Source organism: Populus euphratica, unplaced genomic scaffold (genome assembly GCF_000495115.2).
Source record: "Populus euphratica unplaced genomic scaffold, PopEup_1.0 scaffold1437.1, whole genome shotgun sequence".
NCBI classification, from domain to species: domain Eukaryota; kingdom Viridiplantae; phylum Streptophyta; class Magnoliopsida; order Malpighiales; family Salicaceae; genus Populus; species Populus euphratica.
The window spans coordinates 23,788-38,492 of NW_011501294.1; the positions used below are offsets into that span (position 1 = coordinate 23,788).

General features: G+C 28.5%; 2 protein-coding genes across 2 annotated transcripts; one reads left to right on the forward strand and one right to left on the reverse strand.

Moving 5' to 3' along the window:
* Window positions 1-458: 458 nt before the first annotated feature.
* LOC105117609 (BAG family molecular chaperone regulator 2-like) lies at window positions 459-1,434 on the forward strand. The gene is made up of 2 exons (XM_011015337.1): window positions 459-810; window positions 962-1,434. The coding sequence occupies exons 1-2, from the start codon at window positions 540-542 to the stop codon at window positions 1,186-1,188; spliced, it is 498 nt and encodes a 165-aa protein (XP_011013639.1). The 5' UTR covers window positions 459-539; the 3' UTR covers window positions 1,189-1,434.
* A 3,372-nt stretch (window positions 1,435-4,806) lies between these two features.
* On the reverse strand, window positions 4,807-5,626 carry LOC105117611 (18.1 kDa class I heat shock protein-like). The gene has a single exon (XM_011015338.1). It carries the CDS (start codon window positions 5,608-5,610, stop codon window positions 5,032-5,034), a length of 579 nt encoding a protein of 192 aa, XP_011013640.1. The 5' UTR covers window positions 5,611-5,626; the 3' UTR covers window positions 4,807-5,031.
* Between the last annotated feature and the right edge of the window lie 9,079 nt (window positions 5,627-14,705).

Below are 14,705 nucleotides of genomic sequence, written 5' to 3' on the forward strand. Positions count from 1 at the left end.
GTTTTTTTAAAAAAAATTAAAATTTTTTATTTACTTTAAATTAATATGTTTTTATTGTTTTTAAATTATTTTAATCCATTAATATCAAAAATAATTTTTAAAAAATAAAAAAAAATATTAATATATATTTTAACATAAAAAATTAACCGTCAATACATTAAAGCAATCTAAAGTCATTAAAAAGACACACTTTTCTTTGGTGACCAGCTCACCATGTGACGTGATTGTTTGGCCCGCTAATCAAGCAAGCGTGTTAATATGCACCCACCCCCATGTGCCTTTAGGTCCCCCCGCCCTAAAATTAGCACAAGCAACCATGCTGCCCATATTACACTACCATCTGTCATGATCTCATTTGTTTTGTGCTACATAATGTCTACATTTTTTGTATATCAAGGGCGGCTTGTATTTTATATATTCCGAGGCTTCTTTTGTCGTGATGCATGCTTCTGTTACTATATATGTATAACTCGGTAGTCTTAAACCCCTTATCTTCCTTTTGAGTTAACTTGTTGCGAGAAAGTAAGAAGTCAGAAAACATGATCAAGCTGAGGTCAAAGAGGTTTTGTAGAGGCAGCTTTAAACTTGGTGGTAATGGCGGCGGTACTGGAGGCAACACTGCTGTCAAAGGAAATGAAAGAGAGTCCTGTGGAGGGACTAATAATGGTGAAATCAAATGGGAGCTTAGGCCTGGTGGCATGCTTGTTCAAAAGAGAGAAAGTGGAGAAAGTGTTGGAGAGTTAATCACAGTGAGGGTCTCAACTGTTTCACAATGGCATAACATCTCCATTGAAGCAACTTCAACCTTCGGTAAGCTATATATATTTCAATTATGTATATCTTAAGTCTTAACTAACATCAAAAGACGAGGCCTCCCTTTCCTCTATTCACCAATGCTTATATATGTTCATCAATTATCAATCTACAAGGGGGATTAATCTATATATTTTTAATTCATCAGGGGAATTGAAGATGGTATTGTCATTGGTAACTAGCTTGGAGCCAAAAGAACAAAGGCTACTATTCAAAGGAAAGGAGAGAGACAACAGTGAATACTTACACATGGTTGGGGTTAGAGACAAGGACAAGGTGCTCTTGTTAGAAGATCCAGCTATCAAAGAAAGGAAGCTTCATGGCTTGGCAGGAGGCCAAGCCATTGGGACTCCTTGTCGTACCATAAGTGTATAATGTTATTAATCGTTGTGCTGCTAACCACTACAAAGCATGCTATTGATCTTTATGCTGCTAACCACCAAAAGAATAGCCACAAGTAATTTGGTGATGGCTTTCTCTTCAGTTCTTGGTTAGAGTAGTGAGTGACTTAATTAATCAAGGATTAATTGTATTATTGTGAATTTAACATGTGGAAGCTGTTGCATATCCAAGTCATTTTGCAAAGCTTACTGTGTTTATAAAACTGTTGGTTTTTTCAGTTCGTTATTATAAAGATGTTCGTCTCTTTCAGCAATTCATGTAATTATCCAGGCGTGTCCACACGAACAAAGATACATATACACATATATATAAAGCAAATGTGGGTCATAAAAGTAAGGACAGTTCAGTGACAAAGCGCTGGCAGTTTTGTTGTTTCCAAGCTAGAATGCTTAAGCCGAAAGGAAGGATTGGTCATCAATCCTCCAATGAACAAAACATTGGTCAGATGCTCATAATGCTTAGAAGTGTTGTCATAAAAATATTGGTCTAATGCTCATAATGACCGGATTTTCATCTCTTTCGTGCTGGAAAAGGAAAATGAGAAAACATTAAGAAAATCAGGCAGGCCTGGACAGTCCAGGCAGGCGCTTGGAGGCTAGACCCATTCAAATAATTAAAAAAATAATAATCCAAAGGGCAATCCTAAACACGTAAGGTGTGCCCCAATTCTGACAGACATGGACAGTGACAAAGCCTTAGGGTTAAAAAAACAAAATCTCACTTGCCATATCAATGTACCACCGTGCTATTGATTCTTACTGAACCTAGTCTACGAAGCTCGTGCTAGGAATTGGATGAGTTTTAATTAAAATGATGTTATTTAAGTTAAATAAGTTAAAATAATATTATTTTAAAGAAGAAAATTATAAAAAAGAAATCAAACCAGCTAATTTTTATCGGTTTTTAGGTGGATTTGTTGAATTGATAAGTCTATTCTCATTTTATTGTTTTTAAACTCTTAAGTCGACCAAACCTGCTCTATATCAATTTAGATAAAAAACTAAATTAATTAAGGTCTAAGTTAATCCATCAAGTTAGACTGAATTTAAACACCACATATACATATATTGCAAGAATCTCAACCAAACTTTCAACATCATACAACAACTTTTGATGTCTTCTTTTGTTAAATTAGTCATTGTTATCTTGTTAAATGTTAATTTCCACCTATAGTGGGTGGGTTATTAAAGATTTTTGCTTATTTTATTTTTGGTCCAGGTTATTGGTGAGCTTAAGGTGAGAATTGTTTAATTGATTTGTTTGTTATCTTATGAAATGGGTGTTTAAACATTGTTCTAAGTAAATATTAAATTATTTTTAAAAGCAAATTCAAATTTTAAAGATTATTTAAAAAAAAAAGATTTTTTTTACAAAACTTGTTCAATCATAATATTTTAGATAGGGTTATAATGTTAGCTATGAAGGTTAATTTAATGAGTCTAAAAAAGATAGAAATTACTTCCTAACATCTTGCATGTTACACCTTGATGTTTGATTATTTTTACTATTTATTTAATCATGAACAATAATAAAATGTCAAGTATTACTTTCACAAAAAAATCTTTTAATTCCAAAACAACAAAGAAATAAATAAAAGGTGTGTTTCCTTAAAATTATATGATGTAATTCCAATACATATAAAAAATATAATTATAAAATAGCAAAGTTTTATAATAAAAAAATGGACAATATCACACTCTTTATAAAGTTGAATTCCTCGGCAATATTTGTGTCTTATCAGCATTTATCAGCAACTTATATATATTAAAAATGATTTGGTGACAATGTGGTAGGTACCATTATTATTCACTAATTAAACTTTTTTTTATTTTACTTAAATTGAGGGCTATATTCAAATTCATCTCCTTCCATAACTCTAGAGTTTATGGATGGACCTTTAATTTTTTTCTAGTTTGATAGCTTGTTCAATCTTTTCAATCAGAATCACTAGGTTAGTAAACTAGTAGACTAAATTTTCAACTAAGCACTTAAAGTAGAATGTTTTAAAAGTGTTAAACAGCATTTGATTATATCTTTCTTTAGTAATGATAGATTCATTTAAATAGTTTGTAACAGTTTAGTCTAACTTGCTATATATTAGCTATTTTGAGTTTTATTGCCCTCACAGTTTTGTTCCTCATAACACAAGCTCACTTTCTGAGCCTAACATTCTAAAACGCGTATAACAAGTTAGCACCAGTACTCTTATTAAGGCCAATAACTAACTTCTCACCAGGCGATATGAGATCTCACAACTGCCCTTTTAAGAAGCCTAACAACCTCATCGGCACCATTAGACAGCTAGTAAGGTCGGTTTTAATACCAAATGTAATAACTCAGCCCAACTTGCTATATATTATTTGCTTTGGGTCTTACCTCCCTCATGATTTTGTTTATAATGACGCGAGCTCACTTTTAAGCCTGATGCCCCAAAACGCATGTGACAAGTTTTCATCAGCACTATTAATAAGGCTAGCCACTAACTTCTCACCCGTCGATATGTGATTGTACATAACCACTTCACATCACCTCTAGTCATATTCTCGAATAGAATCATTGTTACATTTTTTCATAGCTTACAAGCTCAATTTGTTAGAGGTTGTCAACGACACTATCTATTTTAAATTTATATTGCCTCGTCAACGCTTCCATTAGATCTTTTAACATTCTAATTTTGATATTGTCTAATCATATATATCAACTTATATATTGGCTGAGTCAACAATAATCTATGATCTTGACAATGTCATCATCAAAATGTTTGTAAATTATTAGTATAACACCCTGTTACTTCTTTATTTTTATCTACGTCTTCCTTGCCTTTATGATAAGGCTTCTAGTACCTTACATCAAATATAGGATGAAGTTTCAATTTTTTTTTTTTTTGTAAGATCAACCTATAAGCAATACCTCTCACCCTTTCCTTGACTTTAAAAGGCCCATCATACATTAATATCAACCCTTATTATAGATAATAATTGTTATAATGATGAATTTTCCACTCAAATTTCCGACACCTATGTGATAGTTTAATCTCACTAGACTAAGCCTTTTCTCACTCTTTCGCTTTTGTTTACCCATAACTGTATGTTTTACTCACCTGAAAAAGTTTCCACACTTTAACTTGTTATATGTAAATAAAATTAACACAATCAACTAGATAGAATAATGCATAACATATATATATATATAAATTCTAAACTTTTATTATTATCTCAATAAAAAAACATACATATTTATTTGTAATTTAGTAATTTTATAGATTTGTTATTATTTAGGAAAAAAATTAAGAGTTTTATTATTATTAAAAAATTTATGAGTTTTATTATTATTATTATTATATCTCCTATTCCCAATTTTATATTAACTTGTTCTATTAAATAATATATTTAGAAAAAAATTAATATAAAAGTTTTTAAACTTAAAAAATACACAAGTCTACAGAACTGGTAAGATAATCACTTGTCAAAAAAACTGTAATATCATGTTCAAAAAATCACTCAAAATGATTTTATATTATATTATCATAAAAAGAAGCATTAATTTTCTTGATCAAACCAAGCTTCGAATTCTGGTGGAAAATTACTAACAGCACAGTAAAAAGATTCAAACCAACTTTATTTTTTCCAATATTTTTATTTATTTTTGTCAACACATGAAGTACCCATATATATAGATGATGAACACACTAAAGCAAACACCGAGAACCAAATTAACCACAATTTATTTTCTTTTCAGAAATTAAACCATTCTTCGAAGCAAACAAGAGATAAACACTTGTTTCTCTTGTTGAAGGATCACACTCATGCCTCACTCTTACTCTGAACCCTTTATTTCCTCAATCTCAATCACCTTCTTCTCTGGCTTCTTGACTTCCTGTTTAGGAACAGTCACTACAAGCACTCCATTCTCCATAGACGCCTTTACTTCATCAGACTTTGCATTTCCTGGTAGCCTAAACCTCCTAAGGAACTTACCACGACAACGTTCAACATGGTGCCACTTATCATTTTTGTTATCCTCGCTAATTTCCTCATTTTTCCTGTCTCCGCTTATTTGAAGCACCTTCCCTTCATCTACCACTTCTACCGTCACTTCTTCTTTCTTTAGGCCTGGAAGATCGGATACGAATACATGAGCATCTGGGGTCTCTTTCCAATCTGTTGGGGTGTTAAGGACAGGACATTTGTTGATCATCGAAAGGAAGGGGTCAAAAATCTCATCACCACAAAGCTGGGAAATGAGTGACATGCTTGTTTGACAAGGTAAAACAGGAAAGTTGAAAGTACTTAGGGTTTGAGCAAGTGTTTTTGAGTAAAAAATGTGTGGAGGAGGAGGATGAAGAGTGCGTGTATTTAAAGGGAAGGTGGATAGTTGCCTTGAACTTTCTTGCATCTTCTTCTGGCTGCTACATAATTCTGGATTAAGATAAGATTTAAAGTGTTCTACGACATTCTGGAGCTTAACTTTACTGTGCTGTTATTTAATTATTTTGTTGGGGTTAACTTTTCTTCTTCCTTCAAGGGACAGCTCGGTTATTCTTTTACTTGACAATTTTTTTTTTCATTTTTATTTGTACTATATATATATGGTCAAAGCTAAGTGAAATATTGCTATGAGATAAAGAGAGGCGAATTAAATTCATTATTGGAAGTTTTTCCCTTTTAGTTTCTGTAAAACTGAAATGGCAAAAAACCATGTATTGTAATTTTTTTTCCCCTGTTAATTAAAAAGGCATAAACCAAGTATTTTGTTTAAGGGTCGGGATATATATTTTTTTGTTGTGATAATATATATTTTTTATTTAAAATATATGAAAATAATTTTTAAAATTTATTTTTTATATCACAATATTAAAAAGAAGACAGATTGCTCTAAATGAAGCCCAATAAAAAGGGATCAAAAATATTTTTGAAGTTACAAGGTGATACAATGCTCCATAGCCGACAACCAACGCTTATCATATAATTATATTTGAATTTACTAGATTTTTTTTTAATTCATCCAAATCCATTGCTCAAATTTGGCATCGGCAAAATATTGATGATAATGATTTAGGCTTTTCCAAAATATGTAGCATATGAACAGCAAAGCAAGTTTTTAAAAATTGAGGGGAAAAAAAGGAAAATTAGATATCCACATCAATAGCTCTTAGAAAACTAAATTGTTTACACTAATTGCAAATTATGCTAAAATAATGTTACACACAGTAACAAATATAAAGAATCAAAGATTAATCCTAAATATGAAAAGTTTAGATAATATTTTATCCCGTATGGTTTATGCGAAATGATTTCAATTATTTTTTAACTTTTGACTCATATACAAGTCGTAAATATGATTGGTAAGAAACGACTTGGACTTTACTAAATAATTATTTACAAAATAGTGTCAAAATTGTTTTTTAATGAAAAATTAAAAGCCTCAATTCTTAGTTATTAATTCTAATTTATATTATTTTTCATTTTATATATATATATATATATATATATATATATATTATGGAGTTAGTTTTCATCTCATAACTATGTTATGAATTTTAAATGTTAATATATGCTTTTTTTGATTTTTTTCAAGGTTTTTTTATTAAATTAATTTATTTTCAGTTTCATTCATTAATATTTAATTTTTTTATTTTTTTTTATATTGAGTTATTTTAATTACACATTGACTTAGATTTTTTTCTTTTTATTTTTTTTTGTTACATCACTAAGTATTTTTTTTATTGGGATTTTTTCTTTGTTATTTTATAGATTTGTTTTTTATGTGGTTAGTCATGGCCTCAGTCATTTGTTTCTAAAGTTAACATAATTTTTTTTAAAATTAATTTTTTTTCAATTTTATCCTATAATATGTATTTTTTAGAAATTGATTTTTGTATTTTTTTTTTCTCACTTTCATCTCTATAATTCTATCATAATATTGTGCTCATGGTTATGGAGTTAGTGAGTTAACCAAGGTTGGATTAATTTTTTTTATTTTTATCATTTAATATTGAGTTATTTGATAGTTGGGTTTTCTAGTTTTTTTATTTTTTTTGTTAATAATTTTTTTTTATTTTTTATTGGTGCAAATAATTGTTTAATTGAATAAAAAATTTATCCTAAAAAAATTTATTAAACACAACTGAGTACATGACCTGTATTGTAAGATTAATTATCTTAATTTTAGTTGTTTTGTTTTATCAAATATTGGTTTATCTAATTAGATGTGTGTATAAGCATTTTAGTTTGTGATTGATAATTTTTTTATATCTTAAAATACATTTAAAAAAACTTGTATATTTATTTCTTTTATTAAAAAAATTATCTGTCATAGCTTAATTATCAAAAACTCTAAACATGGGGGATTTCTACTATACCTGCACTGTGTATCAAGATACACTTAACTGAAGACTTGCATAGTTGATTTTCATGGCTTTTTGTTATTTTTCTGCCATTTTTTTCAAGGCTTCGATAGCTACTCTACTTTTTTATGCCACTATAGTTACTTATTATAAAAAATACCGTGCATTTACTATAGAATGAAATCATTGCATTATGGATGATATTATAAAGCTTTGAGGGAGGGGTTTTTTGTTTTGGGGGGGGGGGGGGGGGGCGTTTGTGTGTTACAAATTGTTTGCAAATCAAAAGGATTGTCAGGTTAGTGTAGCAGGATTTAATAGTGTTAGGTCTGTTAAACAGAACCAATCAGACAGTTTGGATCCTATTCTAAACAAAACTCATTAATATTGGGTTCTATTCCAGCAGAATTCATGACTTTAATTTTTTTTTATTTTTTTCATACAGTAAAAAAAATTGATAAGAATTTTTTATATTGTATAAAATTGAGTGATGATAATTTTTTTTTTGAGATTAAACTGAATTTTCTTATTAAAGCATAATTGGTTTTTCCTTTCAAAAATGCTTTAAAAAAAATTGAATTTTTTTCTTTACTTCAAAATGAGATTTTTTTTTCCTCTTGCTTTTTTTTTTTCATTTTCTCTTATGTAACTTTTTTTATATGGTAAAGAAAAAATAAATTAATGGGACTTTTTTATGTTGTACAAAAATTAGGTATAATATTTTTTTTTAATTTGAGGTTGCATTAAATTTTTTTATTAAAACTTTTTTTTTTCTTTTCAAAAATGCTTGCACATTAGCAATGATAGAGAATATAGCAGATGCATAATCTACTTCAATAATAAAAAAAAACTCAAGAAATAAGAAAAAAAAATTATTGGATTATGTTATCTTTAATAGACATAAAAAAGGAATTCATTTAGTAATATTATTTTTTTAAAAAAAACTTGGTAATTATAGTATGTTATTTTGATTATGTTAGATTAGACTAAATGATTTAATATTTTAACAAACTTTATGAATATTTAAAAAGTAGTTAAATAGTGGCATAAAAAATTTATATGTATATATTCTTAATGCATGCCCTCACATATAATCAAAATGAATTCTTAAAAAAAAAAGCATTCAAAAAACTTATAATTCTATTATTATCGTATTAAAGTTGATGGAGCTTTAAATAAATTCTTTATTCGGATCATATACTTTATATATTTGTATTATATAAAAAAAAATTTAAATAATAAAATTTATAAAAAAAATTCATAGATATTATAATATAATATTATTTTGGGTAATATTATAAGAAGAACCCAACAATGTTGGGTCTGCAAGACCCAGCAACTTTGGATTTTTCTGCCAAGCATAATCTAATGATGTTGGGCTCTGTTACCCGATAACATTGACACCAGTTGAATTTGGTTTCATAACCAGGTCCAAGTTTATTAGGTTTGGCTCTGCCATCAAATCTAATAATAGTGGGTTTTGCTGACCAACAAGATCCAACATTGCTGAGACTTGTTGAATAGCAGGACCCAACAATGTTTGGGCTCAGCTGCCAGCAAAATACAATAGCATTTATGTTTCATTTTAAATTCAGATATGTAATTGGTCTAGAAAAAAACCAGTCAAACTGAAAGGTCAACCTGGAACTAGGGTGACTCGATAAAAAACCATGGAGACCTTTTTTTTTTTCAAATGTGTTTTTTCACTTAACTAGAGACCATTATCTTTTCATATTTTACAATTGGTTGCTAATTCATTTCAACGTTTATTATATAAATACTAAAGAATATTTTATATTTTTAATGTGGGATATGAAGTCTTTTATTATATATATATATAATTTTGAAAGAATATTTTAAACTTAATTGTTTACAACATGTATAGCCTATATTTATAAAATCATTTCTTTATTTTTCATATAAAATATTAAATCCTCAAATATTATTTTTTTCATTTTTCTGATTGACTTGAGTCAACCCATATAACCTAGGATCCGGCTCCTTGACCGGGTCAACCTCAAAACCGAGTTTGATAACTTTAGTTATAATGAAAATATTTTTTTTTGATTTGTTATATTTTTTTAAACTACCAAAATATATTTAAAAAATCTACATAAATAATTTCTTATAAAATATAAAAATATTTAACCGGTAACAAAACATAAATGTTAAGTCATGTTGGCCTCTCCATCCAAAGTCAGCTCAATTTTCATTAACTTTGACTTTGGAAGGATGGGAGTGACTTCGGGTGATTTTATACTGGCTTCAATTAAAAAATAATTAAAAATTTAAAAGATAATACAAAATACAATCTGATAGCTTTTTAAAATTATGTACACAGGCAGTTTTTAAATTATATTATAATTATTTTTTTATTTTATTTATAAATCAAAAAAATTATCAATGTTTGGCGAAGTTTTTTCATTTATTTACATTGGTTAATTCTTATATTATTTATTTACAATAGATACTTTGTTATTTATTCTTTCAAATTTTTCATCAATTTTTTTTGCTTGGAAAAGTTTACCATCACTAACAATTCAGCTAATACCGGAATAAGCTATTGATTATTTGGGTCTTATAAATAAAAGAATAGTCTAGTAACATTTAAAAATGGATGAGTTGATAGTTGTGTTGATGAAACATATACTTGATTGCATGTAATTGTTTGGAAGCACGATTTTTCACTAACATGTAATTGTTTGGCGGCGTGGGGGGCGCTATATACGGGGTTGCTTCTAAATATTATAGGTATTAAATACGAATTGGTTTAATAGGTTGATCTGAAATTTAGTCGACTTGATAGCTAGATGAGTTTAGGTTTGTCAAAAAACCAATCATTACAATGACCCGACTGAACTAGATCGAATCTGCCAAACCCGAGCAAGACTTGGGTAACTTTCCATGTCTGATTTAAGATGTTATCTTTATTTAGATCTTTCTTATCGCCTCCAACCCCTCCAGTCGCGACGGGCCTCACAATCTTCCTTGTTGGGGGACAAGGCTAGGCCATTTGAGATCTAACTTCAAATGACAGTAGCCATAGTTGTTAAATACCTTCGTATATTTTTAGCTACCATATATTGTAGTCTTGATAGATGAAGCAGCAGCACAAGGCTTGAGATATGAAGCAACAGAAGGCTTCTCAAAGGACCCCAAAAAAACACTCATAACCCTTTGTGAAGGCATATATATGAGACCACAGAGACATGGCTTAGAGCTCACTGTTCCTGCATCCAAGCCCAAAACTGAATCTTGATGATAATTAAAAGAAAGTGAATGAAGAAAGAAAAGGCAAGCAATATCATAGCCAACCTGGAACATTAAATCCAACCACAGAAAATGGATTACGCGTTGGCAAGAAATATATATATATAGTTAGTTAGTTAGTTACTAGTATTTTTTAAAATTTACTATATAAATATTAAAAAAATATTTTATTTATAACAATATTCATATGATTTTTTTATAAAATATTAAAATTTTAAATATATTTTTTTAAATTTATCCAAATTAACTCTTGAGCATATAATCTAGCATCCGGCTTTTTAACCAGGTTTTTATAACTATACTAAAGAGTCTTCAGTAAAGACGGTCTCTTTGCTTTCGTTGTTACGTGGTACTTTCATTGACCGAAAATAGAAATCACAGCTACATGTAATCGGAGTATTAGTCCTGTAGAAATGCAGTTTATGCTCTCTTTTCTTCTGTCAACAGAATTGTTTACTAATGTTAATGTTGTTGTTATTAATAATATAGGTGTTTAGATTAATTTATGTATACTTTAAGTAATTTTATGGATTTTGAAATTAATAATTTTGAATTTTTTTAATGATTTTAAGATGTTTAAAATTAAGATTAATAATTTATAAAAAATAAATTCAGATCTAACCTTAATTTTATAGAATTTTATGCAACTGATTAGATGTTGATTTTAATTTTTTATTATGATTTTTTTTGGTTATCTTGTTGACCTTTGAGAACTTAGATTTTGGGCTGGTTTATTTGCTAATGGATTTGAGATTGGAAGGAGCAATGGGTTTTCGTGAGAAGGCCCATATACATATACATGAAATCTAGAGGAATGGTGGCAAAATCTATAGGTTTGAAAGTACAGCTAGCAAATCTTAGATTGATAGGAAAATAAACGTTACTCACTTGAATGGTTTGTTGCTTCTTCTTCTCCTTCTTGGTGTTGTAAGAGTTTTGCTCCCTTGAGAGTCGGTTGAAGACATTTTATACATGCAACTCATAATATAATACACAAGTTTCCTTTGGGCTAAAGTTGCTTTTGCAAGAGGAAGTAGAAATGATTATTAGAAGTCCAACTCTCTCTTTTCAATTTTCTTTCTTTGTGGCACTAAGGTGATTGGGATTAGTCTTCGAGTGGCCTCCTCGGAGTTAAGTCTAGTCTAGGCTAAGCTATAAGAGGAGGCAGCAACAAGGGGTTGTTGGTGCATTAGCATTGATCAGAAGAAATAATAGTAGGGTGGGTCAGAATTCAAGGCAAAACTCTTTTACAAGCATTGGTTGTGTAGTCTATTATGATGACCTTTGTTAGTTTAAGTTTTATGGAAAATGGAATGAGTTTTTTTTTTTTTTTTTTGTGGTTAGTTTTTGGTAATGTTTTGGAGGACAAAGAACTTTCTATGAGTTTTGTTGTGATGGTGAATCGAGGCGGCAATGGGTACTTATTTGAGGTTCTTAGTTAAGTAAAGGTGCAATTTTAGGAGTTTTGTTCTTAAAACTATCATTGCTAAAATCATTTAGAAAGCTAGCACACTCCAAGACATTATGAGGGAAACTGCATAATTGAAGATGTTGTGCTACTCAAAGTACCACAATCTTAATTTACGGTAATTAAAATAAATATTTATAATAACTTTAATGATTTATCTCTTCTAGTAAAAACATATTTTTTAGTCAATTTTTTTTTTGTCTATTCATGTATTTCTTTTGTTAAGGGAAAAAAAACATGTCTTTTGGTTTTTAAAACAAAACCTTATCATTGATTCAGTTAAAAAAAAAAATCAAGGATAAATATTTCTTACTCTATTATATAAAAAAATAAAAAGATGATTTATTTGTTAAAAATTGACAATAAAAATATATAATATATTATTACTAAATATTCCCCAATAAAGTTTTAAAAACATTTTGCGTATTAGATTTATATATTATTATTCATAAAATAATTACTAATATTATCAAAAGAATCTATAATATTATTTAAAATTAATTGCATCTTAATAGTTTAATTTGAATAAATTTAAAAAATACTTCAAATAAGAAAATAGAATTATATGGGCCAAAATTCATCTAATAAAAGGGCACTGGTCAACTTCTTTTTTTTTTAGGAAAACATCCCAACCACCCAATTCTTTTTTAAAAAATGAACAACAGGTGTTCAGCTTGAGTATATAACATGTCTTCCACTAGTGTTTTTTTTTTCTTTTCCAGCTACATTCACTGACTAAAAAACCAGTTTTTGAGTTTTTTATTCAAAAAATATAATTTTCAACTTGCTCTCATCTAAAAATCTCTAAAAACATTCTTGAAATCTTATTAAATTTATTTTTAATACTAAAGCATCATCTTATCTCTTTAAAAACCAAAAATTAAACAAAATTCAAAAATAATTCACAAGCCTAAATCTAACATCTAAATAGAAAAATTATCTTCGTTGAACTTTCTTCTCACACCAAGATTAACTTTTTTAATTATTAAAATGCGGTCATTAAAACTTCTTTTTTATTTTTATTTTTTTTATGATTCTCTCTTTCTTCTTTTAATATCTAGAAATTAAAATGTAAAAAAAAATAAAATAAGGATCAAAACATTAAAAAATTAAAATAAGAATCAAAACATAAAATCCAAAAATAGCATAGACTAAATATACAGAAACTGAAACTTCATTGACCAGAATGAATTTTTACACACCTTTTGAACAACAAAAATGAAAAATTCCCTATTTTTTTTTATTAATTTAGGTCACTGTCCTTTTACTTTTTTAACTATAAAATAAATTTTATTTCATAATATTAACCTTTAATTTAATACCATATTATTCTCAATCATTTCACACAAGAATATGCAAAGAGAAATAAACCCTAACATATAAAACAACACCAACATAATTTTTGCAATGATGAAATAACAAAGAAATAAAGTTCTGGACATGTGTCCCCTTACAAATGTCCTAAAATAATTATGGTTTGTTGTTTGCTTAACTGATGAACATAATAAATCAAAATAATAGTATACGAATAGAATAAATTACATCGATATAGTAAAATAACACTTTGATATTTTAACTTAAATAATTTGAAATATATTATACAATAACTCAAAGAACATTGCCTTTCTTTTTTTCTTTTTTTTTCCCCTTTCTCTCCCTCTTTTCCCCCATCAATTATTTAATTCCTTTCAGATCATGTAATTCTTTGTCTTTGCAATGTCAAAATAAATGCTAGTCTGTGAATTAACGCTCGGCTTTTATTATCTCAAATAATCCTTGATTTATTTAAATATATAAATAAAAATTTTTATTTGCAATTATAATTATTTTCGTGCTGTAAAAGGATACAACATGCATGTGCACTTTTATTTAAATAATTTATTTTTTTGGCATTAAAAAAATAAATTATCCAGCTGCGGATAAGCACAACCAAGTAGCTAATAACAAATAAACCTCAACCACTTAACAAAATAAAAACCTAGAACATAACCATTTAGGTGGTAGTCAAATAGTAAGGACTTGGAATCAAGGAGTTTGCTCTCTCTGTGGTCTTAAATTCGAGTCCTTGATTGCTCATATGATGGCCACTGGAGGCTTACATGGTCGTTAACTTCAGGACCTGTGGGTTTAGTCATGGTGCGCGCAAGCTGGCCCTGACACTTATATTAATCTAAAAAAAAAAAAAACCTGGAACATGAACGGTTGTATACACCGATAGATACCCGAAAACTTTTCAATTCAGGCAGCAAGCATGCATGCAAGATAACAAGCAAGTTCTGTAGCTAAAGCTATCCTAAAAAATTATTTTTAAAAAAATTATTTTTAAAACACAAAAATATACAGAAGCACGTTGTTCCGTACTTTCGCATGCTGTGGCACACATATCCAGTGTCTGTACAGCATTTT